At 63.4% G+C, this 24,405-nt stretch overlaps 6 protein-coding genes across 6 annotated transcripts; 3 read left to right on the plus strand and 3 right to left on the minus strand.

Moving 5' to 3' along the window:
* Nucleotides 1-4,363: 4,363 nt before the first annotated feature.
* Nucleotides 4,364-5,331, minus strand: ATP16 (delta subunit of the central stalk of mitochondrial F1F0 ATP synthase, atp16; the record flags this gene model as incomplete). Its single annotated transcript, XM_069355303.1, has 4 exons — nt 4,364-4,489; nt 4,540-4,628; nt 4,862-5,015; nt 5,200-5,331. The coding sequence occupies 4 exons, from the start codon at nt 5,329-5,331 to the stop codon at nt 4,364-4,366; spliced, it is 501 nt and encodes a 166-aa protein (XP_069207374.1).
* Nucleotides 5,332-5,778: 447 nt separating this feature from the next.
* On the plus strand, nt 5,779-8,734 carry Q8F55_006864 (uncharacterized protein; the record flags this gene model as incomplete). Its single annotated transcript, XM_069355304.1, has 3 exons — nt 5,779-6,279; nt 6,314-6,725; nt 6,774-8,734. 3 exons carry the CDS (start codon nt 5,779-5,781, stop codon nt 8,732-8,734), a joined length of 2,874 nt encoding a protein of 957 aa, XP_069207375.1.
* Nucleotides 8,735-8,805: 71 nt separating this feature from the next.
* On the minus strand, nt 8,806-13,350 carry MIP1 (DNA-directed DNA polymerase gamma mip1; the record flags this gene model as incomplete). Its single annotated transcript, XM_069355305.1, has 4 exons — nt 8,806-10,856; nt 10,893-12,830; nt 12,866-13,108; nt 13,161-13,350. The coding sequence occupies 4 exons, from the start codon at nt 13,348-13,350 to the stop codon at nt 8,806-8,808; spliced, it is 4,422 nt and encodes a 1,473-aa protein (XP_069207376.1).
* Nucleotides 13,351-13,805: 455 nt separating this feature from the next.
* Nucleotides 13,806-15,412, plus strand: Q8F55_006866 (uncharacterized protein; the record flags this gene model as incomplete). The annotated part of the gene is made up of 8 exons (XM_069355306.1): nt 13,806-13,832; nt 13,880-14,136; nt 14,176-14,234; nt 14,283-14,666; nt 14,704-14,859; nt 14,911-15,003; nt 15,049-15,063; nt 15,117-15,412. 8 exons carry the CDS (start codon nt 13,806-13,808, stop codon nt 15,410-15,412), a joined length of 1,287 nt encoding a protein of 428 aa, XP_069207377.1.
* A 2,716-nt stretch (nt 15,413-18,128) lies between these two features.
* Q8F55_006867 (uncharacterized protein) lies at nt 18,129-20,797 on the plus strand (the record flags this gene model as incomplete). Its single annotated transcript, XM_069355307.1, has 4 exons — nt 18,129-18,320; nt 18,407-18,608; nt 18,658-18,758; nt 18,797-20,797. 4 exons carry the CDS (start codon nt 18,129-18,131, stop codon nt 20,795-20,797), a joined length of 2,496 nt encoding a protein of 831 aa, XP_069207378.1.
* An 892-nt stretch (nt 20,798-21,689) lies between these two features.
* tmk1_2 (mitogen activated protein kinase) lies at nt 21,690-23,540 on the minus strand (the record flags this gene model as incomplete). Its single annotated transcript, XM_069355308.1, has 8 exons — nt 21,690-21,733; nt 21,782-22,120; nt 22,171-22,212; nt 22,260-22,322; nt 22,360-22,582; nt 22,678-22,837; nt 23,125-23,241; nt 23,455-23,540. 8 exons carry the CDS (start codon nt 23,538-23,540, stop codon nt 21,690-21,692), a joined length of 1,074 nt encoding a protein of 357 aa, XP_069207379.1.
* Between the last annotated feature and the right edge of the window lie 865 nt (nt 23,541-24,405).

A 24,405-nucleotide genomic window follows, 5' to 3' on the forward strand; every position in this document is an offset into this window, starting at 1 on the left:
GCATTAGATGAGGGGGAGGATGGGACACGGCTGGTGACGCGTGTTGTTGATGGATGATGGGTGGATGGGGCAAGGCCATGGCCTGTTGGGCGTCAGCAAGTGTCAGGCCATCAAACTCACGTTTATCGCCAGGGCCTCGACTCAGTTTACCGGCCGAATCGTGCCCACTCGCAACCCAGTGCTCTGAAAATGGGCGGCGAGTTGCCTCTGGGTGCTCGTGTTAGCGCTGAAAGGTGTTGTGGTGATGGCAGAAGAAAGGATGGACAATGGGCGAGGGAGGCAAAAACGAGTGAATCGAGGGCGGGGGGAGACGGTGATGGGGACGGGCGGATTGCGGCTCGATTCGCACTGATTCTCGCCGTGACAACGATCGACCAGCGCGAGCACTCTTGCAACTCAATGCTGCCAGCTGTCTGCAAAGCTCGAGTTGCTGCAACAGATGCTGCTAGACAGAGAGGCCGCCGGGAGGTTGAATAGATAACGGCCCTTAGTGTCCGACCAGAGCCCTAGACCAATCACGCCTAGCACAGTGGGGTGCTGTTGGGTGGTGATGGAGCCGCGCGGGGTGGTGGATGAGTGTCGCAGGAGTGGGCCCAACCGCGCCGTCGATGCAACCACCGAGTGATGGAGGTGATGGATGATGCAGGGAGGGGCAAGGTTGAGACGACAAGGGCCAGGATGGCTGGGATGAAGGGTGCAGGGTTGTCAAGGGGCGTGGCGGCGGCCTGACGTGAACCGAGCGGGGAGTGGGGAGGAGCGTACTCACTTGGACACGCGACGACGAGGTCGACCAGAGACGATTGGGTTGGATGCTCGGCGGGGTAGTGTTGGCAGTCGAGAAGAGCAAGGACTGGACGCGTCGGCGAGACGGGGGCTGGGTGATTAAACGATGGGCCTGTGCGACGAGGACAAGGTGAGAGGGCACGCGTCCAAGGTTGAAGGGCACGTTCTGCACGCAGGCGTCACTAAATGTCTGTCGATCCACAGACGTCGTCACCACGACAAATCAGCCGCTATGGTGCACACTGTGGACGCGATGCGACAGTGGAAACGGGTCGTCGCGATGGGTTGTCGTTTTCTCGGCGAGCAAGCCGAAGTGTGAGGGATGTGTAGGTGGATAGGGGCAGCCGACCCGTGTTGATGGGTTTGGTGTCTGGCGTGGGGGGCGGGGGGGAGCGCACTTGATTAGGGCTCCAACGGCGTCTTGTACAGGCCAGGGGACGAGTGCTGGCGGTGGTTGGGAATGCAATGGCGATGCTGATGAGAAGGTTGGGACAATGATGCTGCTGGGTGATGAAAGTGGTGGTGCGGTCAAGAGTAGTTTTGAGGGGGAAAGGCAAGGCAGCCAAGGAGGGGGAGAAGGGCAAGGTCGACGCTTCCCACGGTAAGGGGACGGTTGGATAGGACTGGGCTGGGTTTTGGCGCAGTGTCGAGGCGGGATGTCGATGGATTGCTAGGAGAAGATGGGGATTACGAGGGGGCAGAGGAATAGGATGGGGTATGGTTGTTGAGAGTCGAGTAGGGAGGAAGAGGGTGGGGACGTGTAGGAAAGATGTCGGTGGTGGGTGGGTTGGTGGGTAGGTAGGTAGGTTGGAACGGGGAGTGGTCGCTGGCTGGCTGGCTGGCTGGGTGGGTTGGCTGGTTGAGCCAAGGGGCGACGGGCGACGGCGGCGGAGGCGGCGGCGGCGGCGGCGGGGGAAGGCGAGCGAGCCAGGAGGTGAGCGCCGTGAGGTAGAGTTGATGCTTGCTGGGCTTTGTGGATTGGCGTTGGCTGGCTGGCGCTGGCTGGCTGCTGGCTGGCTGGCTGGCTGGCTGGCTGGCTGGGCTGTTGGCTGGGCTGCTGCTGGCTGGTGCTTAGTGCTTGGTTGCTTGCTTGCTTGCTGGCCTGGTGCTCGCTCGCTCAGGTACGACCAGAGACTGAGGGAACCAAGTGCAAAGATGAGGGAAAGGGGGAAGGGAGGGGGGGAAGGTAAGGGGGAGCCAAGGGCAAGGGCAGAGGCGCAGAGGAGGAAGGGAAATGGGCGGGCTCGGTCGCACAGTGTTGGCTGTGGGTGGGTGGGGTGGGGTGGGTCCAGTGATGGTCGCGCGGTGGGGGGGAAGGGGGACGGGGCGAGTTGGATGCTCGCTCGCTCTACTGCTTGCTGGGGTACAAGGTAGATTTGTGTGGGTGGGTGAGAGCGAGCGAGCCGTCTGCCAGCTGGCTAACTGGCTGGCTGGCTATCGACTTTACGCGGCACCAGCCCAGAGGATTTCTTTTCGACCTTTTGACTGGAGGGAAGGCGTCGAAAAGCTCAAAGGCACAAGACCAGAGACTCGTGGATCAGGGAAAAAAAGTTCAGGGTTCCATTTTAAATAGCCCCGTCAAACCACCACCATCCAAGTTACTCGTGCTCTCTATCCTCTTCAACTCTCCCACTCTCACACGTCTGGTCTGGTCGCTCTCTCTCTCGTCTTGTCGACAACTAGGCTAGCTATCAAATGTATCAGGACAGGAGACAATGCGCAGGCATGCAACCAACCGACGTTTGAACCCACACCCCCTACCCCGCGGGCACGTCACAAAACACAAAACACGCCAGCGACAGGCGCCATAGATCACGCAGTGCACTCGCGCCGCAGCTGACTGCTAAACAAGCTCGACCATCGCGCGAGATTAAACACCGAACCCCAGTCACCCACCTCCACTTACAACCTTGTCAGAGCGAATGGGGCGCGGGGTTCCGTCTGGCCTCACCTTCCCCCGGGCATCCCCCCTTGCCGTCGCTGTCGCGCACCCCCCCGCCACTATCTCCCCCCCTCGCGAGGCATGCAGCTCCTCGCGCTATCTGCAAACACCCCGTGCCTCTTACACGGACGGCCAGAGTGCCTTGGTCGCGACGAGCGCATTTTTTCCTCGTTGAGCGTCCCGCTTGCCGACAGGCTTTGCACGCGCGCGTCCTCGACATGCATAGCCCGGCAAACTAGCTCACGTTGCCAAGCCGGGCGCGCGCCGCTCGCGATGGCTGGCAGCCTCCCTGCCTGCCCGGCCCTGGGCGGTCGGCCCCGCGCCGCGCCGGCGGCAGCTGCGCGTGTGTGCATGCATATGCGTCCGGCTGTGCGCTGTGCGCGGGGAAACGGCCCTCCGCCGATACACTGCGCAGACGGCCGGCCAGAGCGAGCCTAGCCTCGCCTCGCTGCACGCACAATGCTCGTGCTGCTGCATGTTTGTTTACACTTTGCCACTGATTGCATGCTTGTGGAGCTGCTGCTGCATTACGAGAGATGGGCCGAGACAATTTTGCGCGGAAGGCGACAGACGGGCGGGCTGCCGGGCTGCCGGGGCGGGCGGGCGGGCAAGATTGCCGCGAGCATGCATATGTCAGTGTGGGTTATCCAGCCGCGGAACGTAGGCAGAGGGGAGAGGCAGGCGCGCAGACGAGGTAGGTCGGTCTCTGCGCGGCGTGTCGATCCGCCACCCCTTTTTCACGTCGTCGCTCGCGCGCTCGCACTCGTCGTCCGCAGCAGCAACAGCAAGCGAGGCCAGCGAGGGCCGTAGTGGTGGGTGCGTGGGTGGGAGGCGTTGGCGTTCGTTGGCGGTGAGACAAAAGCCAGGGGCGACGCGGTGACGCCCAACGCACGCGTCCTTGGGTCGTCCTGGTCGGTCGGTGGCATCTGATGCATCTTTGCCATTTATTTCATTTCATCTCGTTCCCGCATTTGTGTTGTTTAAACCTGTCCCCTGGGGTGAGCGCTGAGCAGCTGCACACGCATCACGGGCAACAGCCCTCGACCCTACCCCGCCCTGCATCATCCTTCCTGACGTGTCAATGGAAGGAAGGCACAGGTCACGCTGCCTGCCTGCCTGCTTTGAGCGCGTCGACCCGTCGCCCGGCATGTCGGGACAGCTGACAGGCGACCGACGGCTCAGCCGCTCAGCCGCACAATGCATCCGCGAGCGCGCGAATGACTCGTGACTTGCACGAGCATGGCATCGGCGTGGTTTGGGCGTGGCACTCGCATGGCGAATCCTGACTGCCGAGTTGCGTGCTGCGCGCTGCATGCTGCATGCGCTGTCTCACTTCCTCATCTCCACATCTCGACCTCCCTCAACATGCTGCGAGCGAGTACTCTTAACCGTCACGCTTGCTCCTCTCCTTTTGTGGGCGACGACAGTTCCATTCACGACGACCACAACGACCTTATCAGTCGTCTCTCTCCCCGTGGCACTTCGCCGCCTGCCGTCGCCGCTGCTTCCGCCACGATGCCATCTGGCCGCCCGGCATCCTCACTCACAACCCAGCCATTCACACTATCCATGCATATTGAGATGAACAGTGCTTGCCCGTGGACCAGGCGTTTACCTTCTACCCACTAGCAACCACTCTTACTTGGCAAGAGCGGCCTGGATGGCCTCGAAGACCTCGACCTCGACGCGGGCCTCGGCCTTCTCAGCCTCGGGAGCCGACGAAGCGATGACCTTGTTGGCCTCGGCGAGACCGGCACGGACGTTCTGGCAAAGGGGTCAGTGTTGTCCTCATCCAAGTTCGCGGCAGCACACACCTCGATGGTGAAGGCGTCAAGGGGGTAAGCGTCGACGGCGTTGATGGTGATGCTGTTGTTGCCGTGGACGGTAGCGAAGCCGGCCGAGACTGCGAATGTTAGAGGCTGGATTAGACTCGGAAGCGGCTGCACGGGGCAGGTAGCAGCAGTTGAGGTCGAGGACGAGGTGCGAGTTCAAGGAGCAAGCCAGCCGTAATCGGCGTCACACGTCACAATCACAGTGTTGTGATGGCGATGCGATATGCTCCACAGCTAGCTCCTCTACCCTTCCCTTCACGTCCATCGCGCACACCTGCCCCACGCCCGTGCACTCGACACTTACCGAACCACTTGCCGGTCTTGCCACCCTCCTCGATGACCTCAACGACACCAGGGCGGAGAGCCTCAATGGTGGGGACGTGGTTGGCGAGGACACCCATGTCACCGGTGTAGGCGGGGATGTTGACCTGGGTCACGGCCGACGAGGTGAACAGGGACTGCGCGGGGGTTAGATTGTTGTCTTCGGCACGCGCGGGGCAGGCAGTGGAGGGAACTGGGGTCGGCGACGCATCGCAACATTGCGATGAACAGCGGACCACGTTCTAGCGATTGCCGATGGCCTGCCAGTTCCCCTCGCATCTGCCCGGATCCCGCCGGTGTGCGGTGCGCGCCAATACCCACCTGGTGGGGGAGAGCAAGCGAGAGCTTGAGGGCGCCGTCCGCAACGTCGGCGTAACCCCTCCTGGCGACACGGATCGCCGAGACCTGGCGGGAGGCGGCGCGGAGCGACGAGCTGAGGCGGAGGGCGGACATTTTTCTGCGGGGTATATGAGCGTGTGTGTTGTGGGCGAGTGGCCGCGGTGCTACGCACGAGATGGGAGAGAGGTGAGGGGGTGAGGGAGGAGGTTGTCACTGTCGTCGAAAGCGTGGTGGACAACGAGCCAGCGAGCAGCGAGCGAGCGTAGGCGGAGCGGCAGCTGCAGCGCTGCAGCCAGCGTCTCACCCCACTCGGAGAAGCTCGCGCTGCACCGTACAACCACAAGCCAGGCCGGGATTAAAAGTGCATTCTCCGTCGTGTGGCGTGACGTTATCAACGGCCGAAGGTCCTTTGGTACAATGACGTGTACTCGCACACGGATCCTCGCCATCCCACGTGGTAATCCGTGCCTGGATGTTGAACTTTTGGTCCACCTTGTACATGACGGGTGGGTATGACAGTCAACCTCCCAACTCATACCCCATCACACACGCCCACACGACATGGCACGATCAGGATCAAGGTCGTCCGGCACGAAGGTCTTCTCCTCTTCGTCTGCGTCGGCCGGCGGGAGCCGCAAGGGCCGCCGGTCAGGCGGTGGAGGTGGTGCCGCCGCCGCCGGCGCGCCCAACGGCCATGCTGCCGAGCGGAGGAAGAAGCAGCAGCAGGACCCGTCCGAGGCGTACACGTTCATGCCGGCGCTGCCCAAACGCCACCGCACGGGGGAGCAGCAGCTCAACCTGACGTACGAGGAGAAGCAGCTGCACGCGCAGGGCCGGCGGCGCGACGGCGACGACTCGGACGAGGACATGAGCTCGAGGATCAAGAAGATTGCCATGATGATCGCGGCCGACGACGCGGGCGCGGTTGAGGACGACGACGACGAGGATGTCGACAGTGACGAGGCGTGGGACTCGGACGGGACAGACGAGGAGCGCTGGGGCGACGTCTTCCGCGACCTCAAGAAGGGCAAGGGGAAGAAGGGCAAGGAGGTGGTGTTGAAGGTGGGTTGAGGCGTCGGGTTGGGCTGACGGACAGCCGGCCAAGCCTCTGAATGTCAACCTGGACGAGAGCGAGCCGGAGAGCGATCCCGAGGTGGAGCGGTCACCACGGACGGCGTTCAAGTCGGCGTTCCCTGACGAGGAGGAGGACGACGATGAGGGCGACGAGGACGAGGAGATGGACGAGGATGAGGATGAGGACGACGACGAGGATGAGGACGACGACGACAACTCGGACCCAGAACTCCCCTCGGATCTCTCGGACGACGACGAGGACGACGACCTCGACGGCCTCGACTCGTTTGTTGACAAGCTCGCGTCGGCAGACAAGAAGCGCAAGGCCGACGAGGAGGAGGACGAGGTCGTGGACAAGGGCAAGAAGCGCCGCGTGCTTCCCGTTGTATCGGCGCCTGGCCTGTCAGACGGTGGTGACCTGGCTCTCAAGAGCAGTGAGTGACAGCTGTTCCTACACACACGTTCCGAGCTGACGCCGCCAGAAACCAAGGTCGACCTTGCCTCGCTCATCTCGTCCAATCCCGCCCTGTCTGGCGCCTCGGCCCTGCTTCCCACCAAGGGAGAGAAGAAGGCCACGTCGGTGCTCAAGGGCGGCGTTCTCTCGGCTCCTCTCCCCACCGTTGTCCAGGATCGCCTCGGCCGTGAGGCGGCGTACGAGAAGACCAAGGAGGAGGGCCAGAAGTGGTCGGGCCTGATGAAGCGCGTCAAGGAGGCTGAGCACCTGGCGTTCCCTCTGCAAGCGCAGGACCGCGGCGGCGTCAAGTCGGCCGGCGAGCTCGTCGCCACCTTCAAGCCCGAGAACGAGCACGAGTCGGCTGTCCAGGCGCTGCTTGCCAAGGCCAATCTGACCGACAAGGGGGTCACTGCTGCCGAGGACGCGGCCCTGCGTGGACAGGACCTCACCGTCGAGGAGATTGCCGAGCGCCGCGCCGAGCTGCGGCACCAGCGCGAGCTCATGTTCCGTGCCGAGGCCAAGGCCAAGCGCGTGTCCAAGATCAAGTCGAAGACGTTCCGCAAGCTGGCACGCAAGCGCGACGCCAAGGCAGCGGCTGCCGACGCGGACCAGGGTATCTCGCTCGAGGACCTGGAGCGACTGGATCCCGAGGCTGCCGAGGCCGAGATCGAGCGGCTAGAGCGCCAGCGTGCTCTCGAGCGCGCGACGCTCCGCCACGGTGCTCGTTCCGGCCGCTGGGCGCGCGATGTTGGCGGCGACGGCGACGAGTTTGAGGAGAAGCGCCGTGCCAAGGAAGAGATGCTCAGCATCAAGCAGCGCCTCCAGCGCAAGATCCACGGCAAAGGCTCGGACGACGAGGGCTCTGACGAGGACGAGTCGGACGACGATGACGAGGACCTCGACGAGGACGAGATCAAGACGCGCGCGTTCGACCAGCTCGCCGCACTCGACGCGAGCACGGCCGCCGAGGCCCAGCCCAAGAAGGGCCTGATGCAGATGGCCTTCATGCAGAAGGCGCACGAGCGCGAGCTCAAGAAGGTCGCCGAGGCCGAGGCCGACCTGCGCAAGGAGATTGAGATGTTCGGCGGCGAGGGCGACGACAGCGGAAGCGAGGACGAGGCCGAGGTCATCAAGCTCGGCGAGGGCCGCATGGTGTTCTCTGGCCCGGCCGGTGCGACCCCGGCACCAGCATCCAAGCCCAAGGCGGGCAAGCAGGCCGCCGCACCAGCCGCGTCCCGCAGCCCATCACCCGCGCCCGGCTTCCTCGGCGACGTCAACCCGTGGCTCGAGGGCTCGGCGTCCTCCGGCCCCTCGAGGAAACGCAACACGATCAGCAACTCTGCCGAGGCGCGCGCCGTGCGCACGATCAAGAAGGCGGCGAAGGGCGTGGCGGCCGACGACGACGACGACGTGGTCGACATTGACGTGGCGCCCAAGGCCAAGGCCAAGGCCGCTGCCAAGAAGCCGGCGGCCGCCGAGTCCGACTCGGAGGACGAGGCCGACGAGCTGCTCCCCATCTCGGGTGTCAAGGCGTTTGCGCAGCGCTCGCTCGTCGCCGAGGCGTTTGCGGGCGACGACGTCGTGGCCGACTTTGCGGCGGCCAAGGCGGCGCAGGTGGCGGCCGACGCGCCCAAGGTCGAGGACACGAGCCTGACGGGCTGGGGCAGCTGGGGCGGCAAGGGCGTGAGGAAGCGCAAGGGCCCGACGGCGGCGCGCTTCCTCAAGACGACGGCGGGCGTCGCCGAGGCCGACAGGAAGGACGCGGGCCGCGCAAACGTCATCATCTCGGAGAAGAAGGAGAAGAAGGCCGCAGCATTCCTCCCCAAGGACCTGCCGTACCCCTTCACCTCGGTCGCCCAGTACGAGGCCAGCTTCAAGAACCCCGTCGGCGGCGAGTGGAACTCGCGCGCCGCGTTCCAGCGCCAGACTATCCCCCGCGTCGTCAAGAAGCCCGGCGCTATCATCGAGCCCATCCGCAAGCTCTTCTAGACGGCAGCCTCACTGCCTGCCATGTACGATTATATGCTATTTCTTTGGGCAAGATGCATCATGCTGCTATGCTACCAACGGACCTTCCTGTCTCCCCCGCCGATGCTGATCGAACGCAGCGCCTCGGACAGGTCGTCGTCAGACCACGCGTAGCTCGCAGAGCTGGGGGCGTAGCCGCGCGCCTCGTACGCGTCAAACGGCACGTCGTCGTCGTGGAGCTGGGTAGCACGCTGCGCCTCCGCCTTGGGCATGCGCGGCGCACGCTTCTTCGGTGCCGGGGCAAAGACCGCGCCGCCGCCACCATCTCCTTCGCCGCCGCCGCCCGTGACATCGCCCGCCGGAGCCTGCTTCGCGAGCCACCCTCTCGCGCCGGCGCCGTTCGTGCTCGCCTGCGCAGACAGGAAGCGGGCGTGGGCCGGCGACTGGATGTCGCCAAAGATGGACACGGGCGGCCCTGGGTCGGGCACACGCTCCAGGGGAGGCGTATCGATCGCCGGACCGAGCTCGCCGCCGCCGGTACGCTCCAGCACCGTGTTGATGTCGAGGCTCTCACCACACGCCAGCGACGCTGGGTGGCTTGGAGTCACACACGTCATGTCCGTCTCCTTGCGCAGAATGTGGTCAACGTCCACGGCAGAGAAGAATGCCACTCCCTGCGGCATGTCGTCCAGACCAAGGTTGAAGCAGAACAGCGCGCGCGTCCATGCGTTGGCGATCTGCAGTGCCAGCGCGGCCCGGTACTTGTCGTCCTCCTCGGCAAGGTAGCGGACCTCGTCGTGCACCGAGATCAGGTACCGCACCTTGATACCGTATTTCTTGATGAGGTAGTCCATCGACACAATAAGCAGGTGCAGGTAGTCGACGCCCGACGACTGCACGACCCAGTTGATTCTCGACGGCAGGTAGCTGTGCCCGGCGTCGAGGAAAGACTTGCGGAGCGCACGCGTCACACCGCAGCCCAGTGCCGGTGTCGTTGGCCGGTCCATCAGTGCAATCGACTCGAGCGTGTTGAACAAGTACGACTCGGAGCCGCCGTGCCAGAGGTAACTCGTCTTGCCTGGCTGTCCCTTTCTCCCACCAAAGGCCTTGGCGCCCTTTGTCTGCTTGTAGAGGTTGGTCGCGAGCGTGTCGGCCTCTTCTTTCGAGAGAGTGCCGTCGCCCTGGAGGAGCAGTTGGATCGCATGGGGCTTCCCCGCGCCGTAGATGCGCGAATAGTTGAACACCTTCGCACCATCACGCGAAATGTTTAAGATGTTCGCCGTCTTGGAGTGCAGGTCCGTACCGGCGGACTTTGTCCCCTCGAGGGTCATCCAGCCGATTGCCGTGGCGCCGTGCGTGCCGAACTGCGAGTCGCCCATCACGCTCGAGATCCAAAGCTCCTCAGAGTCGACGTCGGCGCCGACAATAGCGTAACCAGGTGGTGCGCGCACCATTGCTTTGAGCTCGGATCCAACTCGGTTCTTCTTCGCGTTGGACGCCGTAAGCCACGTTGCTTCCACCGCACGCCGTGTGACCGTCCCCATCGTGATGACCGGCGGCAGGATCATGCCTCGTGATGGATCACGATACACCACAAACTGGTCCATGATGCGCTCTCGCGAGCTGATCCAGTAGCTGCAGAGGGCGTTCATGTTCATCGCAGCGGATGCGGCGTTGGCGACCTCCGGGTCCGGGTCAGAGGCCAGGCCCGAGGTGAGGATGCCGTTTTCGGTCGCTTTCAAGAACGCCTTGGATAAAGGCGTTCCGACATTTGCACCTTCACCGTCCTTGTGTGGGATCTTGAAGTAGAGGTGGTTCTTGTCGCTGACGAGGTGCTCGTCGCCCTTGAGGCCATTGAGAGTGACGGCCTTAAGCACCGAAACAGGGGACTCTGGGTCACTGCTCGTCTCTGACACTGGCACGCGGAAGAGCCACTTGTGCTCCTTGCTGATGGCAAGTGGGTAGCCCTGCCACTGCATGCGGAGGAGAAGCGGAGAGACGGATTTGCGTGTCGACAGGTCGAGCTCGCCTTGGGGAACCTTGTTGTTGGTCGGCGCGACGGTGAGATCCCAGTACCACTTGGGCCAAGTGCCATATGGGGCGCGTTTCAGTGATAGCTTCGGTGTCGCGGGTGTCGACGCAGCTGTGTGGGTCAGCGCAGTCGTTAAACACCACCCACCTGAAGATGAGTCAATCGTCCAGTCCAGCTGAGCGCCCCACTCCGTTTCCCGACCATCTTTGAGCATATCCGTGGCACAAGCCATCAGCTGGTCGACCACAGCCTCCGGCCCAGCCGATGTCAGGCGGCGGAGCAGATCGGGGTACGGGCTCGTCAAGAGCCCATTGCCGACATCCTTGCGGACAGCTTTGCCTACGAGCTTGGTTCGCCGCGCCTCAGAAAGTAACGGGACGCGGAAGAAAACCGCGTCGTCGAGCAGCGGTTCCAGCGCTGCGTCCTTGGATGACAGCTCGATCGGCTCGCCATGGATGGGGACGAGGTCGGCGACGGCCTCCAGAGGTGCCTTGAAGCACCAGTAGTGGTCTTGAAGGTAGTACACCGGGTAGCCGCGGAATGACATGCGCATGAGCAGAGGGAGGAGGTAGCGTTGCGAGTGGTTGGTGGCAAGGTCGGAGGGCTTGGCGATGGCCGTGTACCAACGGGGCTGCGACGCCGCGGAGGAGGGTTTGGTTGCCTTGGTCTTCGCTACGGGAGCGCTCTCGGCCACTGCCCCCGAATCCTCCGCCCACCTGGCAGGCTTCGGCGTCCAGTCCAGCTGCGAGATCCATGGGTCGTCGTCCTTTGGCCCCGCGAGCCGGACGTTATCAGCGAGATGCCTGAGGGCCTGTCTGACCCCTTCGTTGAGCTCCTGGTACTTCGTCTCCGCATTGCGAAGGTACTCCTTCCACTGCTCATCGACGGGCAAAAACGCACTGCCCATGGTGAGCATTCCCGAGAAGGACACGGGGTGTGGGCAAGAGTTCAAGAAGAGGGGCAAGACCTCCTTGTACACCTTGTGGGTGGTGACAACGTCGGTGGCGCAGTACGTCAACAGCTCAGCGAGCTCTGGCCGCAACTCAGACGCATGCTTGATGCTGTCGTCGCTGAACCGGTCCCGCACGCTCTTGTCGACCTTCATTCCGCAGTGAAGTGCCGCGACGTCAGCGAGCGAGTTGGCTGATGTGACTTCCTCCCAGGTCTTGACTGCGCCGGCCTCCTCGTCCGCGCCGTTGTTCCACTCGGCGAGGCTCTGGGCCAGTAGGTCGTCACCGTTTCTTTCGGCTTCTTCCTGCAAAACCTCTGCAGTCTCGACTTGCTGTTCAGCCTTGGCGACCTTGTTTTTTCTGTACTTCATCCACGCTGCGCGCTGGACCGAAGTAATGCCACGGGTCGCAACGTGCAGTGACAGCGTGTCGAGCCAGCGAGTCTGCGTGCCTTCGAGACAGTACTCCTCCGCCACTCGTTGACGGTCGTAGCCTACGTTGTGTCCGATGGCTATTGTCGGCTTATTGCCATCCTTGAACAGCGGGATGAGTGTGCGCGGACATGTCTCCGGTGTGGTCTTGTCCCACAAGGGCTTGCTGGGCGTACTGGCGACGGTGGTCGGCGGATCCTCAAACACACTCGGGCTCAGCCACGAGTACCAGGCGTCCTTGCTGGCGGCAGTGGCCATGACAGCATATGGGGAGATCTTCCACAGCGTCTCGACGTCGAACGACACGATCGTCTCCCCATCTAGGCTGTCGACGACCGATGTGCTCCCATCCGAAGCGTACCGCGTCCATCCGGGTCGGTCTACCACCCATTGCTGAGGCATTGGTGGCAGGTCGAGCTCGACAAACTCCTTTGCCATGGAGAGATACGGCTCAGCCGCGTGCTTCCCCAGTGCATGGAAGTGCTGGCGGATATTACCACCACCCTCCAGCGCAGGCATGTCGAAGGAGATCTGCGGAAGCACCGCTGCTCCTTCGGGCGACAGGCCGTGCATCTGGAGGTGGTCTTTGGAGATGGCCAGAAGCGAGTCAGGCACCTTGGGTAGTGGCTCGCCAGGGAAGAGCTGGGAGTGCATGTGTTCGGACAGGAGCTGGACGCCGACAGGGTTGCGGCGGGGTGGTGCCACTGGTGGTCAGCAGGGACTCGACTGGCCAGCTCACGCTTCGCTTTGGTCTTCCGCTTGGCCTCCTGTTTGGCCTCAACTGGCGCATCCTCCGAGACCTCAACGGCCCGCTCCTTACCCTTACGTGACGGAGGCGGCGCGTGGACGGTAAAAGACGGCCTCGAGGGGCCGGCCTCGGCGCTGACCCCGGCGTCGGCGATGGATCCCGAGACGAGCGGTTTCAGGTCGGCCGGCATGACTTTGAGTAGGCTGGGCAGTTTTGATTTCCTCATGGCATCAGCTGTGATAACATTAGCATGCGTTACAGCTGCAACCGGGCATCCGGCACCTACCATGGGCCGCAGCGTCGAGCGCGTCGAGCTCGCGTGACAGTTGCAGGCTCGCCTCGTAGTCTCTCCGTTCGGCAGATCCGCGGACTGAGGTGCGCCGAGAGCCCGAGGACGACGGTTGTCCCTTCTCCGCAAGCTCTTCCCTCTGGACCAGCGTTGTGCTAAGCCCTCGGGGAAGTGGCTGCGACGACATGGCCGCGAGCGAAGGTATCGTCGCGAGGGAAGGGCGGCATCGCAGCCTCGCTGGCCTGGTGAGGCGCGCGACCTCGACGAGGGCCCGGGACATGCTTGTGCTGGTGCGTGTTCTGGTTGAGCTCGCTTGTTCGCCGGATACGCCACTGTTGTCGTGTCGAAGAGAGGTATGCGATGGAGACTTGGTCACTGGTCACCTGGTCAGATCTCACGTCAACTCGTCGTGCATAGTGGTGGCTGATTTTGGCCACCCAAATTGAGAGCAATGGCGGAACCAAATATGCCGCAAGCAATGACGACAGTGTGGAAGACCAGAAGTGCGAGAACGGCCAAAAGCAAAGCAAGAAGGCGGCTGCTACATTCTGATCACACAAACATTTACACTCTCTCAACCCTCTCCCCCTCTCACCTCATTCACTCTTTATCTCCACCCGGTGTTCTGCACAGCCAGTCGCCATGGGCTTCCTATCCTGGTTCTCATCGGTGCGCAGATTCTGACTAGATAGCAGACGAAGCTGACACGGCCCCAGTCCAAACCAACGGACTTTGAGACTGTCCTCTCCGAGCTGGCCACCAAGATCGGCGAGGCCAAGCTCTCTCTCTCTGAGATTCGGCTTCGCGAGCGCCGATACCTCCTCATCGTCACCGCGTACAGCGTTGGCCTATGGGCCGTCTGGGTCGGATTGTGGTTCTTAGGCTTATTGCCATGGGGCCTTTTGGGCTGGAGGCTCGAGTCGACCAAGGCGACCGCCTCGGGCCTGGCCGGCGTCGTTCTTGGCCCTATCATGTAAGTCTCATTTTGAGGGTAGCACGAGCTCACCACTAGCATCTGGGCACTGAACCGCATCGTCTCTTGGGTCTTCGGCCGCCAACGTACCCGTGAAGGTGTGTGTTGTGTTGCCTTGCAGTGGGTCCAGCCTGACACGCTTCTAGAGAACCACCTCCGATCGCTCCTCAAGAAGCAGCGCGCGCAGATTGACGAGATCAAGAAGATTACAAACTATGACTCGACTCGCAAGCTTATTGAGCAGTATGACATGTCTCCAGGCATGATCCCAGCCGTGAGTTCCACGTCCGTCGACCACGCTGACATCCAGACCCCCCAGCGCCCTGGCCAGCCACCCAGCCCCCAGACTCCCCAGCGCCCTTCACCTCAGACTCCCACGCGTGACGGCGGCGAGCTCGGCTCCCCTTTGCCGGACGGTACTCCAGATGGTCCGCCAGGTGGAGAGAACCAAGACGCCCCCGGTGCCCCTGGCGCACCTGGTACGCCCAGAGCGCCCGGTCACCTCATCGGTGCCGGTGGCACCCCCGGTCGTGCGTTACCCCGCCTCGCCCAGCTGACGCGTTGCAGTGGCTCCCAGCACTCCCGTTCCCGTTCCCCATGGCATTTCCGCTGAGCAGGCGGCGTTCATCCGCATGCAGATGCAGAACATCCAGCCCGTTCTCCCCACGCCAGAGAAGAAGTGGTATGATCGCCTTGCCGATTCGATTCTGGGCGATGACCCGAGTGAGTGGCCAAGGCGTCGGTAACTTGGCCAAGGCTAACATCGACCTTCAGCGCAAGCGCCTCAGAGCAAGTACGCGCTCGTCTGCGCCGAGTGCTTCACCCACAACGGATTGATCGGCAGCAAGTACGAATGGGAGCGTATGCGTAAGTGGGGTTGTCATGTCGCGTTCCACGCTAACCTTTGTACAGAATGGATTTGTCCTCGTACGTCAGCTGTAGACTTGACGACTTGACGAAAGGATAGAGCTGACCCCCAGGCTGCAAGCACCTCAACCCTGCGCCGCTGAGCCGCGCGCAGGACGAGCTTGGCGAGCTGCCAGAGCCCGAAACGCCGTCCAAGCCGCCCGTTGCGCTGCCTGTGACGCCGTCTGGCACACCAGGACACCTGCGCGCCTCGCCGCGCCCTCGAAGACAGTTAGGCGAGCGCAAGGCCGCGCCCAGACTGTCCCGCCTGGGCAACGAGGTGTTCTCTGCCGACGACATTGGCGAGGACGAGGGCGAGGGCGAGGGCGACGTTTCGCGCGAGGACGAGGCGATGGAGGTGGACAAGTAGGAGCGGTCAGTGTCCTGTTATGTCATTGCCTGGGCTTTAAACTGTTTCCGACGGGGGTCGGGTCGTGTTTGGCTCTCGGTTGAGTCCGATCCATCGCTAGCGCCGATGGGCGGGAGGCGTCGCACTTGTGTTGCCTGCGCGTGTGGTGTGGTCGAGGCACATTGTGTGCGTTAGTGTGGAATGGCGTATTGTGGGTCTGGGGAGGGGAGGGGGGGGGGGGGGGAGGTGGCGGAGGGGGCGGAGGTGGCGTTCAAGGCCGTCCACCTCGGACCAAGTTAGCGGGGCCAGCCAAGTTGGGCTGGGCCTGGCCGTTCGCCGAGGGTGTGGGGGTTGATGGCGAGGTCGTCGCCGGAGCGGTGTGGCGGCGCGCGAGAAGTTGGCACCAAGCAGCGCCAGTAGCCGCACCAGCAGCAGCACCAGCGCCAGTATCCGCACCAGCACCAGCAGCAGCACCAGCGCCAACACAAGCATCAGCACCAGCAGCCGCACAGCACCAGCGGCCAGACCCAACGGCAGCCCCGACTCGCTCGCCTCGCCACACGTCGCGCATTCCGACGTCGTTTACGACCTCGGCCGCAGAGCTAATGCAAAAGCTAATCGACTGCTGTCGTAAGCGGACGAAGTGGGAGGGGTGTTGGCGCGGGTGTGCCTTCCTCGCTCGGCGGGGCGGCCGGCGACCCGACCAGCCAGCGTGGGCGCCGGCGAGGCCGGTCGGCCCATGTGGTCGCGGGGCAAGTGGCCGCCGCAGCCTACGAGTGTCAAGTCGAGCAATAGGCGGCGGAACGAGGCGTCGGCAGGCGAGACGCCGACAAACCCAGGGGTGACTGCCCTCGCTCCGACGAGCCGACCAACCACGCTGGGCCGTCATCTCCGCTCCTCGCCCCCCTACCGCTCGCCCAGTCATGTTGGCCGCGGTCATCTCTTGTCGGGATAACGGATGCTCGTTGCCAGGGAAGAGGCCGACTGGGAAGCAGAGGCAAGCAGAGGCAATCCCGACTCGTACCCTGGCAGGCAGGCCGGGCAGAAAGTCGCGCTCGCTGCCTTCGGTCGTCGTATGCATCGTATCGAGCGCCACAGGGCCGCGCCGTTCTACCCCCTCCCTTGCTGCATGCTGCGTGCTGTACGCCGCACGGCGCCGTGGCCCTCGGAATATGGCCCGAAGCCCCGAAGCCGCGCTCCGACGAAATGCACCGCACGCGCGCTGGACTCGGGCGGTAGGAATTAGGAAAAAAAGAGTTGCCGCAAGCCAAGCCGGGCTAAAAGGTGACTCGTCGTTGTAAGGCGGGCGCGCGGGCGTTTGGCTCGGCGCGGGCGGCGTGGGCGGCGCGCCTGGTGGGCGGGCGGACTGGCACAGGGCAGACTGGGTCTGCCTTCCCCCGCCTCTCTTCGCCCCCTCCCCTCTCCCTCGATTTCGCCCCCTCCCCTCTGCCGTTGCCTCACGGCGCGCGCGCCCACCCAGCTACGTACGGCGTGCCGCCCGTCTTCCTTGTGCCCTTGTCCCCTTGTGGTGGCTCATTTGCCCAGAAAAGTGGTCAAGCATACCGCCCGGCGGCGGCAGGAGAGAGAGCAGCTTCGGCTGGTTCAGGCAGGAGTCGAGCCAGGCAGGCAGCCAGCCAGGCTGCCAGGCAGGCAGTAGCACGCAGGCAGCCCAGCAAATTGCCCTTGCTTGACGAGATACAGGCGCCGAGAAGCGGGAATTAACGAGAGCCTGTAGGAGGGGTGCACTGCCTGGCTGCCTGTAGCTGCCCGACGCCTCCCCCTCGCACTGAGTGAGCTTGTCGAGTGAGGTGAGGCTGTAGACGGGCTAAAGCCAGCCAGCAAGCTTTACTTTGGGCAAGAACGAGCAAGCCAGCGAGCCAGCGAGCCAGCCAGCGACAATCGTCCGAAGTAAAGTAGACAAGCGAACCAACAACACCTTTTGCGACGGCAGCTGCTACTTGCACTCACTTGCAACACACCACCCACCACCCACGACTCGCGACTCACCGCGCGCGCGCATCCGCATCCGCGTCCTTGTATCCTTGTCACAGCCCCCCACGCACACACACACCATCTCGACTACCGGCCACGACAACATTTCCCGCGACCTGCCATCATCGACGACGACTCACCGCGGCCATCTTGCAGCAGCAGCGCACCGACTGACCGACCGACCGCCGCGCGACCCCCGATAGATTCTGCGCATCGCATCCCACAAACCACGGCCGTACAGGCCACCCACCCACGCGCTCGCCGCCTCTCGCACCCATCGCCCTACATCACACACACACTGCCCTTGTCGTCGCCGCTCGACCGCCAAAACACAGACATGGCTACGAGCCCGTCGGTCCTCTCCCCCCCACAGACCCAGTACGCGCTCGATTTTCTCTCCCTCGCCGGCCTCGATAGCCATACACCAAACCTCGGCGACATTGAGTCTCCCTCGGCCGTTGGTTTTGAGCAGCATCAGTCTCAGCACCAGCCCTCATCTGCATCTGCATCGCATCACGCCGCCGCTGCTGCTGCCGCTGCCGCCGCCGCTGCCGCCGCCGCCGACGCCGAGTACGACGTCCCGCTCGACGATCCCTCACCCATCGACCTCGACTCGCGCCCAGTGAGCAATCCTGGTCGCAGCCGGAGCGCCGCTGGCTCGTCGCGCAACAGCAACAGCAACAACGTCGGCGCCGGCTCGAAGAAGTCGTCGTCCTCTCGGGGAAACCTCTCGGGAGCCAGTCCGATGGACGTGGACCATTCGACCCAGAGCAATGGAGGGGGCGGCTCGGGGCACGCCTCGTCGAGTCACCTCGGCGGCATCGGCTCGGGTCACAGCACGCCCGGGATCGAAGCAAACGACCTTCTCAACGCCAATCCCATGGAGATGAGCCCGGCCGTCTACGACGCTATCCAGGCGGGCATCTTACAACACCAGGTTTGTGCCCATCCCACACCACATTCCACAACACACCACCACCACTCCCAATGCACACGCAGTTGCTAACCTCGCTCCACGCGCAGCTCGAGGCCATCCACATGCAGTCGCCCTTCACCGCAGCCCAAAACCCAACATCGCCCTATGGCGCCATGGCCCAGATGTTTCTCACATCGCCACCCGACCACACTCAGCTGCCAGAGCCAGCACAAAGTGGTCAGTTCTTCGACGGTCGCGGACACCGCAAGATTAGCGCCTCGCATGTGCTAGCCGGTGTACTCACCCCCGGTGTGTACCGGCAACCATGTCTCATCAGACCCGCCGCTGACCAAACCAGGCCCCAGTGGAGAGATGGCTCCCGACATGCGCATGGACCTCATGAGCCCAATGCAGCTCGAGATGCTGGCCAGGGGCGAGTTCATCGAGGGCATGGACAACGTGCGTACCGGTGATGTGGATGGACGCTGACGGAACAGTTCAACCCCGTTCCATTGCTATCTCCCGCACTGTCACATCACGCCGGCTCGAGCTACGCGTCGCCGGTCGCACAGGCCGCGTTTGGAGCCTCTGGCCAAGGCCACGGCGGCCAGGGTCAGCAGCGGCATGACAGTGTCAGTGCCAACCAGCACGCGCTCGAACAGCTGCAGTTCCAGCAGCGCCAGTTCCAAGAACAGCTGGCATTGCTTCAGGAGCAGCAGAGACAGCTCCAGGCGACGGCTGCGGCCGTAGCTGCTGCTTCGGGATCACCATACATGTCGCCCCAGCAGCAGTCGCATCAGCAGCAGCAGCAACAGCAACAACACCGGCCTGCTCTCACGCCAGGCTCGGTGCCCACTGGTCACCCTGGTAGCTCTGTCAATACACCATCGCCAGGCGGCTACTTCTCCCCATTGACCTCGCCCGCCCTGGAGCCTGCAGTGAGCCGCTCGGCCCATCTGCGTGCTGCTGCCCAACACCTGTCCCCCGCATTGCATGCCCAGTCACCACGTGGGCCACACCCGCTTTCTGCACTGTCTTCCCCTGCGCTCAACCCTGTGGGCTCATCCGGCGGTGCCCAGCAGACCCTCTCGCCTGCGCTCGCGCCTCAGACCGGCGGAGATGTCGCCGATCCCGATTACCTCTATGCGCTCCAGGGGATCCTGTCCGGAAACGGCGAAGCGCAGGGTGCGTACAATGGCTCGCCAGTCATTGGCCCTCCCAGCGCAATGCAGTCACCTGCGTTCGGCCCAAGCGGCAGCGGCACTGGCCCCCACCGTGGCTCTCTGCCGGCCAAATCTCGCCCGTCGCCCATGATGAAGCCGACCTCGCACCGTTCCCACGGACGCGGACCGTCCACATCGACATCAGTGCCGACGTCGCCAATGGCATTCAAGATTTCCCAGGGCGGCAAAGGCTATCTGCCTCCGGCCGCCATTGACCAGCGGGGAGTGCAGCAGATGCAACAGCAGCAGCAACAGCTCCAACAGCCTGGCAGTGCCGCGTCGACACCGTCACCAGTCGATTTGGCTCAGATTATGCCACCACCTCCTGTGCCTGGGTCAACGAGCCGCCCCAAGACGCTCACTCCAATGACACCAGCCAGTTTGATGAACCTGGGAAAAGCCGACGCCAAGGCCGAGCCACAATCGGATTCACGCCGACAGCCACCCCCATCTGCTCCGCCAGTGAGAGCCGCAGCGAAACGCGCAACTGCAAACATCGCCCCGGCGCCGGCAGCCCCCGCGGTTGCAAAGCGGGGTAGCCGGTTGGTGCCCTCTGGGGGCGCCGCTGCAGCCAAGCGTGCGCTAGCTATCCGACCGCCCGGTGGCGTGGGTGTGCGTGCCGCCACAAAGGGCGCGGCGGCGGCTGCAGCCGCCGCTGCCACCAACGAACCAGAGACGAGGAGAACATCACACAAGGCGGCTGAACAAAAGCGTCGTGACAGTCTCAAGGCAGGGTTTGACGAGCTCCGATTGCTCTTGCCTCCTATCAACACTGAGGCGTTGGATCCCGAGTCTGGCGAGCCAATCCCAGGGTCGTCTGCTCCTCGATTGCTACCAAAGTCGTCTCTGGTCCCAGACGACAACCCCAACCGTGGCGTGTCCAAGGTCGCGCTGCTCAAGTTTTCCAACGAGTACATTGTCCGGCTACACGAGAAGGTGGAGAAGCGCGACGACTACATCGACAAGCTGCGGGACGAGATTCGCCGGTTGCGCGGACTCGGCGACCCTGCGCTCGCCGACGACGAGATCCGTGGCGACGAAGACGAGGACCTGCTCGACATGGACATGCTGGAGGGTGAGGAGGACGACTTGGGTGACGACGAGGACGAGGACGAGGACGAGATGGAGGTGGACGAGTCGGCGTCGTCACGGCGGGCGACGTCAAAGGTGGGCAAGTCGCCTGCGCTCCTGCCAACAAAACGGCCGGGCCTGTCGCGGAGCGCGAGTAGTAGCACGAGTACAAGGTCGGGCAGGAGGGTGAGTGCGGCCGAGTGAGTGGGCGAGTGCGAGCGAGTGCCACGGTGGTGCGAGCAAGCATGAGCCACGAGCGCGACGGCGCAACCACGACCGCCGCCCGGCAGCTCGGCCACACTGTAATGATGGGATAGGACGAGAGGGGTAGAAGCAGAGGAGTGGCGCATAGAGTGCGCGCCGCTGCATGCTGCATATTAGAGATGGATAATGTTGTTACAATGGCAGGGCAGAGTAGTGTGGCGGCGGGCGGCTGTTCCTAGGTGCAGTGCTAAATGCGCTCGTGCGAGACTTGGCGGCAGGTAACTGGCAAAGGAACGCGAGACACCCAGGGCAGACGGAGAAGCCGAGGGGGAGGTCCGCAGTCGCCGAGTGTTGATCGGGGCCAGCGCGATTGGTGGCTTCGTGGCCGGCGGGCAAGGCGGCGTCGGACATTGAATCGGAGATGGGGTGCCGAGGGAGAGAGAGCGGGCGGAGCCTGCGCCGCCGAGCACGAGCGGCTGACCGGGGGCCGGTGCAGCTCGTGCTGCGTTGACGCTGCCGGCGGCCGTTGGGGCAGGGCGCGTCGTGGGTACTCGGCAGCTGACGAGCTGGGGCTGGGGTCAGTCGCGGGGCGTGTGCTGCCGTGCGAGCAGCCGAGCGAGCAGCCCTTTGTGATGGGCGTCAGTCAGTGGCTCTCCCCCAGCCCGGCAGAACCCAACCCCACACCGCGTGCTCGCTTTCGCTCGCACACTCGGTCGCGCCACGCGTGCTGTCATGTAATGCATACAACGGCCCATCAACGCTCTCTAGCGCTGCGGCCCGCCTGCGAACCGTCGTAGAGGGGAACAAGAGCTTGCGTGGTTCTTGGCCGGCGTGCAGTAGCCATTTCGTCAATCTGGGAAGCGGGAAACGTGAGGCGAGGTGGGGGGCAAGACTACGAGTCGCCGAGGGGGCGCTGGATCTCAGAGTAGATGAGGCCTGCAGGGGTTAGCACATACTCGCTCGCCTCGGCCACGCCACACTCACGCTTCAGCGTCTCCCGGCTCGGTGGGCTCTGGCGGTTCTCAAAGTCGAAGAAGTCGGGGTGCAGCGGCTCGGCTCCAGGCTCATCTGACGGGTCGTGGTACGGCTCCAGGTAGGGGTGCTCGAGCGCCTCCTCGACAGTGATACGCTTGCGCGGCGAGAACGTCAGACACCTCCTCATGAGGTCAAGCGCGTTGGGCTTGGCCTTGGGGCACATTTCGCGAAGGTCGCGGCGGCGGTGGAAGGGCAGCGCACGGAGGTAGTCCTGTGACCTCTTGGACGTGATCTCGTTAAAGTCGTCCATCGTCGGGGTTCCCAAGCACTCGAGAATGAGAGAGAGCTCTGTACAAGGTCAGCGTCGTTCCGCACGGCCGTGTGGCTGTGCGACGCACGGTGGTGGTAATCTCTTCCAGGGAACAGCGGCTTGCCGTTGACTGCAATGTTAGCGACGACAACCTTGGCCAGTGATCGCGCGACTTACTCATCTCGGCGAGGATACAGCCCACGCTCCACACATCAATCGCCTTGGAGTACTCCTGGAACGCTGTACTGTTAGCCTCTGCTCCCCATCGTTCACGTACATAACATGACCTCTGGGGCACGGTACCAACGCGTCGCAACGTATTCTGTCATGAAGCCATTGCCACCGTTGGGTCCCGCGTCAGGAGGAGGGAGAGCGGCCGAACGGGCCAGACCAAAGTCGCAGATCTTGAGGTCACAGTTGGCGTTGAGCAGCAGGTTGGACGGCTTGAGGTCACGGTGGAGCACATTGGCCGAGTGCAAAGCCTTGAGTCCACGGATCGTCTGCCGTAAGTCAGCACGCGTAATGTGCCAACGTGCGACGGGTAGGGCCAGCGCTAGCACGCAGCTAGAAGACCCTCCAACACATCGCAACTCACCTGGTACAGGAAGTACTGGCAGTGGTCATCGGAGAGCTCCTGGGTGCGAATGACACGGTGAAGGTCGGTCTCCATAAGCTCCTGGACGAGGTAGACCTCGTGGAACTGGTCGTACGAAGGCGGCGCGATGATGTCGAGGATGGCAATGATGTTCTCGTGACTGCGGGGTCAGCGGGGAGTCCAAGACGGGAGCGCTGGTGGTCTGATGCAGTCACACGGCCTGTGCCGTAGCATGTGCCCGCGGCGGCGTAGGACATGGAGACATGAGCTCGTGGGGCCGCGCGGGCCAGTGCCGGTGGGCACAAAAGGCTCGCTTCGAAAGCGGAGCACAGCAGCGGGCCATTGTCTCCTTGCTGCATGCTGCGTGCACGGCTCCATCACTGGGATCACTGCGCCGCTGCCGCTTCCGCCGCCGTCACACACACCCGCCGGATCACACACACGTACCGGAAGTGCCTCAGAAGCTTAATCTCGCGCAGGGTACGCTGACAAAACATGGCATGGTCGAACGGCGTGATGCGCTTGATGGCGACCTTGGTGCCCGACGCGATGTGCACGGCAGAGCTGTGGGGAGCAACATCGGGGGGTGTTTGGACATAGGCGCGTCGGTGAGGGGCGTGTGGAGGCACGGTTTGAGCGACATGGCGTGGCGTAGAGGAGGCAGGGGGAGCGCGTCAGCAATGTCAGGGTGGTGGAGCATCGCGCCGAGCAGCAGCGGCGACGGCGACGCGTGCTCGGCGGAAGGGAGGGGAGGGGGAAGGAGGGTCTGCTACTCACACCACGACGCCGTAGGCGCCCTCGCCGATCACCTCGTGGACCTTGTAGTGCTCCGAGACGTTGAATGGGATGTTGGATGCCGTCATGGTAGCGCAAGAGGTGGGTGGTTGGAAGACAAGAGAATAAGAAACGGCGATGAGATGGGAAAGGGGGGAAGGGGGGTGTAAGGACTGTACGAGTTGTTTGTCCAAGTTAAGAGAGTCGAACAATAAAAGACTGACGCGACGAAGAGAGCAAGAGGGAAGAAGAATGAACAACGACTGACAAAGGAAGGACCAAGTCAAGTCGCGCTGGCTGGCCGGCCGGATGGCGGGCTGGGTGGGTCGCCTCGCCGCGTCCCGGTCCCACCCAAAGCTAAATCGTGCTACTTACCCCAGAAGTCACTCTTTTCCCCGTCACGTCGAATCCTCTTTCCTCGTCGTCGTCGGTCCGCCGCTCCCCTCGGTATCCTCTTTGGTGACTATTTTCCCCTGGTGCTCCATCATGACCCGGACTGGCGCGCGTCGGGCTGCTGCCTGTCTGGTCGTGCTTGCTGCCGGTTGCGGTGCACAGCACACGCGGAGGCCGAGGCGGCGGCGGCGGCAGAGGTGACATTGGGCCACACCTCTTTGTCGGACCTGGCGTGCGCCTCTGCCGTCACTGACCTGACTGGCCCAGTGCACCACGTCTCAGTCGTCGGCGTGTCGTCGTCGCGTGTTTCGTTCCCGTGTCGTCCCCCTCCCCCTCAAAAGGCGTTCTGGGCCCTCGTTCTCTAGCCCGCGACGCGCACACTAATGGGCCCGTCTCTGTCTGTTGCATCTCCCCCTCGCCATTGTGCCCATCCGACGACACTCTACCTTGCACACCGTCGTCTTGGACAAAGCACATCCTAGGCACAATCCTGTATCCCCCCTCCCCCGTGTCTCCCCTTTACCCGCGTTCCCTTTTGCATCCGCCAATCACTCGTCTCCA

Source organism: Vanrija albida (assembly GCF_041260175.1).
Source record: "Vanrija albida strain AlHP1 chromosome Unknown contig_5, whole genome shotgun sequence".
Lineage (NCBI taxonomy): Eukaryota > Fungi > Basidiomycota > Tremellomycetes > Trichosporonales > Trichosporonaceae > Vanrija > Vanrija albida.